This window comes from Hydra viridissima, unplaced genomic scaffold, assembly GCF_058129835.1.
Source record: "Hydra viridissima isolate aposymbiotic clone 2 unplaced genomic scaffold, HvirCarnegie_v1 scaffold_10, whole genome shotgun sequence".
Lineage (NCBI taxonomy): Eukaryota > Metazoa > Cnidaria > Hydrozoa > Anthoathecata > Hydridae > Hydra > Hydra viridissima.
This window is the reverse complement of record NW_028324309.1, coordinates 3,559,178-3,563,755: the sequence shown is the minus strand read 5'-3', so window position 1 is coordinate 3,563,755 and position 4,578 is coordinate 3,559,178. Positions and strand designations below refer to the sequence as shown.

The window sequence follows — 4,578 nt, the reverse complement described above, 5'->3', positions numbered from 1 at the left end:
TTGCATATTGAATTCGTAATAAAATTTTCTTTAAGAATAATCATTTCTTTTATTTCTATAAAGTTTTTTTTTTCGAAAAAAACCTGACAAAGTTTATTTTCCATAAAAAAATCTTTTGTTCGGATACTTATTTCTCTAACTGTATCTATGTATACATATATTTACATATATATATACATAAACCCGAGAAGGCTGTAACCCCAACTTGATGTTCCAGAGAATCCCTCTGGAGGGAGTGATATATACACACTCCTGATATCAAAAATGCTAAAATTAAAATCAAACTATTTTGTCCGAGAAAAAAAATCATTTTTAAAATTCTCAGTTTTTATCCACATATTGTTTGAATGGTAGCTTCATATACTTTGCATTTATTACAGTATAAGTAATTCTTTTTATTGAATTATGAAATTTTACCTCTGATTTGATAATAGAAATATAACTTATGAAGTTGTTTATCTGCAAAAAATTTGTCTTTTTAAATTCATATTTAATTAAACAAATAGAAAAACTTCTTACTTTTGCATTTTTATGGCATAAGTAATTTCCATCAAACCTTTCAAATAGAACTTTAATTTATATCAACCTTAAATATTTTTGTGGTGGTGATTTGTAGAATTTTCAAAATTATATTTTTATTGAATTTCTGGGAAACTGCTGTTGCTCATTTAGTTTGCACATCAAGTGACAACAAAGCTCACTAGTTTGAAAATGCATCTTTCTAATAAAGATCAATGACAAACACAAATGAACATTAAATTTATGCTGCAAATTTCTGCTATTTCTACTGCAATTTACAAATGTGTACTGTTATAGTCCATAACATAGATCTATGTTATGGACTATAGATTTGCTGGGTCCATAACATAGATCTATGTTATGGACCCAGCAAACAATAGACGTCTTTTAGATTGTCTAAAATTGGTCTAATTTGCATCTATTGCCGATAGGTATATTTTAGACGCATATTAGAGATCGAAAAGACGTCTGATTATAGATATAATACTTTTGCTCTATTTCAGATGCATATTAGATGCACAAAATAGATTCATGCATAGATAACTTTTTTCTATCTAAACTTAGATGTCTTTAAGATGTCTTTTATAGCTTTAATAAAAATTTTTTAACTTATGACAAAAAGATTTGACGGAGCGATAGTTATAAATGACCGCCATTCATAAATGACCGCCATTGATTTGATGCTTAGCATGTTTATTAAAATCACTCTGTGATTTGCAATATAATTTATTTTGCAGAAATGTTATCAAATTATTATTTTCAAGTTGATATTTTTATTTCTAGAATAAAAAGTAATTTAATTAATATATATATATATACATATATATATATATATATATATATATATATATATATATATATATATATATATATATATATATATATATATATATATATATATATATATATATATATTATGAGTGTTTTTCAATAACACAAAAGATTGCTTTATTGGTTGGGCACATCGTTTTTATCGAGGAATCAAGATGTCTTTAACAAAAAGGGCATACGAAAAGAGACGCAGTAGGCGTGTTCAAAAGGAATATAAAAAAATTCTAGAATCCTCATCTGTACATTTAGACAATGAATCGAGTGTTGGAATTTCCGAAAGAAATAATTTCTTACCTTGCGAAAATCTAAAAGAATATTTTGACCGTCATGAATTGTCGATTTCAGACAATGAATACTCTTATGACCAAGAGTCTAATGAGTATGAGCATAATCTAACTTTGAAGGAAAGTTTGTCTACATGTTTTTCTGAATTCAGGGTACCCCAGGCATGTGTGAAAAAGTTACTTAGTATTTTAAAAGAAAGTGGCTTAGAAGTTCCTTGCGATGCAAGAACACTAATGAAAACAACACAAAACATTGAAGAACTCAATCTATGCAATGGAAAGTATATTTATTTTGGACTTAAAAATGAAATTGTTAAATCTATGCGAAGGTGTTCGACCTTTAATACTAAAAGTATATCATTATCATGTAATATAGATGGCTTGCCAATATTCAAATCATCCAATTTTCAGTTGTGGCCAATACTCGGATTATGTTGGGAAAATGATATATTCATGATTGCTTTATATGGTGGTGAAAGTAAACCAGAACCAGTAGATTTATTTTTGGCTGATTTTATTGAAGAAGTAGAAGAACTTTTGGTAAGTGGTTTACTAATTGATGATAAAAATTATACTTTTAGTTTATCATCATTTATATGTGATGCACCAGCACGCTCCTTTATAAAATGTATAGTTAGTCACACTGCAAAGCATGGTTGTGAGAGATGTACAGTTGTTGGTACTTGTTATTCTCAGCGAATTGTGTTTGATAGTGAAGAACTGCATGCCTTCCGCAATGAAGATATTTTCAGGAAATTAGGGTATCCTGAACATCAAAAGAAGCTCAGTCCCTTGTGTAAATTGGATATTCCAATTATTTCAATCTTTGTCTTAGACTATATGCATGTAGTCTGTCTTGGAGTTACAAAAAGAATTTTTTATTTTATGACATCAGGTCCATTGGAGTGTAGACTTTCATATCACTTAAGGGAAAAGCTGTCAATTACAATAGCCTCATATAATGGAACATTACCATCTAAATTTGCACGCCAACCTCGTTCATTAAAGGAACTAAAACAATGGAAAGCAACAGAATTCCGTATGTTTCTTTTATACATTGGTCCTATAGTGCTGAAAAGTGTTCTTTCTTTAGATGTATTTTTGCATTTTTTGTGTCTTCATGTTGCTATGTCTATTTTATTGCAAACAGATAATCAAATTAGGAACACATATCTTGACTTTGCTTCTCAATTGTTACATTTTTTTGTAAAGCATTCATCTCATTTTTATACACCCACATTTGTTGTCTACAATGTTCATAGTTTAACTCATTTGCATCAAGATGTCGCAAATATGCAGTGTTCTTTGAATAGCATATCAGCTTTCCCATTTGAAAACTTTTTGCAACACTTGAAACAGTCAATAAAAAATTCTCGAAACTCAGTTGTTCAAGCTGCACGTAGAAAACAGGAGTTTGAGTTATCTCATCCAAACATTGTCAACAAAAAAAATAAGTATAAGTATTCAACACAATCACGAGATAGCTGCTTCTTAATGCAAAACAAAAAAATATGTATTTTAAAAAAAATGGTTGATGAGAAAACATTTAGATGTACAGTACTTAATTTAAAGAATATGGAAAGTTTATACGACAAACCAATAGATTCAAAGGTTTTTAGCATTGCATTTATCCCCAATATGGAAAAAATTAAAAAAACTGAAAAGATAGTGCCAACAACAGATTTTGTTCTTAAAGTATTGATGTTACCACATAAAACTGGTTATACCATCTTTCCTGCGCTACATGAGCTTGAGAAGCATCTGTAGTCTGTCTATATATATATATATATATATATATATATATATATATATATATATATATATATATATATATATATATATATATATATATATATATATATATATATGTATATATATATATATATATATATATATATATATATATATATATATATATATATATATATATATATATATATATATCTTTTCTCTTTTTATATAATTAGCAAGTTTTTGTTGAAGGAAAATTTCAAGATCATTTGTTGGCAAATTGAAATAAAGTTCACTTGTAATGGATTATGAATTAAACTTGTAAAAAAAAATTACTTAAACTGTTTTTTTGGGTTCTTATAAAGCTTTTTGTGTATGAGATTTTTTTCTTTTCAATTACTAAAAGTTTAAAAATTATAACATTTAAATAAACTATTAAGAATAAAAATAATATAAGAACAGTTTAAATATTTCTAAATTTGTTTGTTTGATTGCAGCACTTTAAATGTCTAATTTTTAGCTGTATAAGAGCATTAGTTTAAATGAGCCATTAGTCTGGGAAATGGTTTTTTTTCATAATACTTTTTTAATTTCATCAAAATGGTAATGTGTCTGACTTCCTTAGTTTACAGTAATATAAAATAAGCTTTTTTTTTTTAGCCATTTCTTGTTTTCTGGAAATAGTTGTTGTAAGTTTTTGTAAATTTACATATATATATATATATATATATATATATATATATATATATATATATATATATAAAGTAATTTTTATTTAAAAATTATCTTATCTACAAATAAATTTCAATTGTAATAATATAATTTACTTATTTCTCAATGTCATTGAGATTTAACATATTGAGATTTAAAGTATAATTTTTATTGTTAAAAATTGTGAGGAATAGGAAATACTTATTGTCTCAATAACATATGTTAATCCTCTATGTCTAAGTGTTTCTTATTCCTCACAATATTTTAAATAGTTAATAATAAAATAATAATATTAAATTATTGATAAAAAAAAAGTAATAATAATAATATTTTTAATTCATGGTAACATTATTATGTTTGTTCATGGTAACATTGTTATGTTTAATATTCATGGTAACATTATTATGTTTATATTATTATGTTTATACATAAGTATTACATTAGTATATATGTCTAGGAAAGTTTTCAAAAGTTATATGGAAAGAAAATAACAGATTAGTAG

General features: G+C 25.7%; 1 protein-coding gene across 1 annotated transcript; it reads left to right on the top strand.

Annotated features, from left to right (window-relative positions):
• Positions 1–1,464: 1,464 nt before the first annotated feature.
• On the top strand, positions 1,465–4,049 carry LOC149882665 (uncharacterized). Its single transcript, XM_090100941.1, has 2 exons — positions 1,465–2,174; positions 4,026–4,049. The coding sequence occupies exons 1-2, from the start codon at positions 1,506–1,508 to the stop codon at positions 4,047–4,049; spliced, it is 693 nt and encodes a 230-aa protein (XP_089957067.1). The 5' UTR covers positions 1,465–1,505.
• Positions 4,050–4,578: the final 529 nt, after the last annotated feature.

Bases quoted from the DNA above. Each gene is read 5' to 3' on its own strand.
- LOC149882665 (XM_090100941.1), top strand. From the start codon at position 1,506: ATGTCTTTAACAAAAAGGGCATACGAAAAGAGACGCAGTAGGCGTGTT. The intron at 2,175-4,025 runs GTAAGTGGTTTA...TTTTTTTTTTAG, and splicing joins AAGAAGTAGAAGAACTTTTG to CCATTTCTTGTTTTCTGGAA.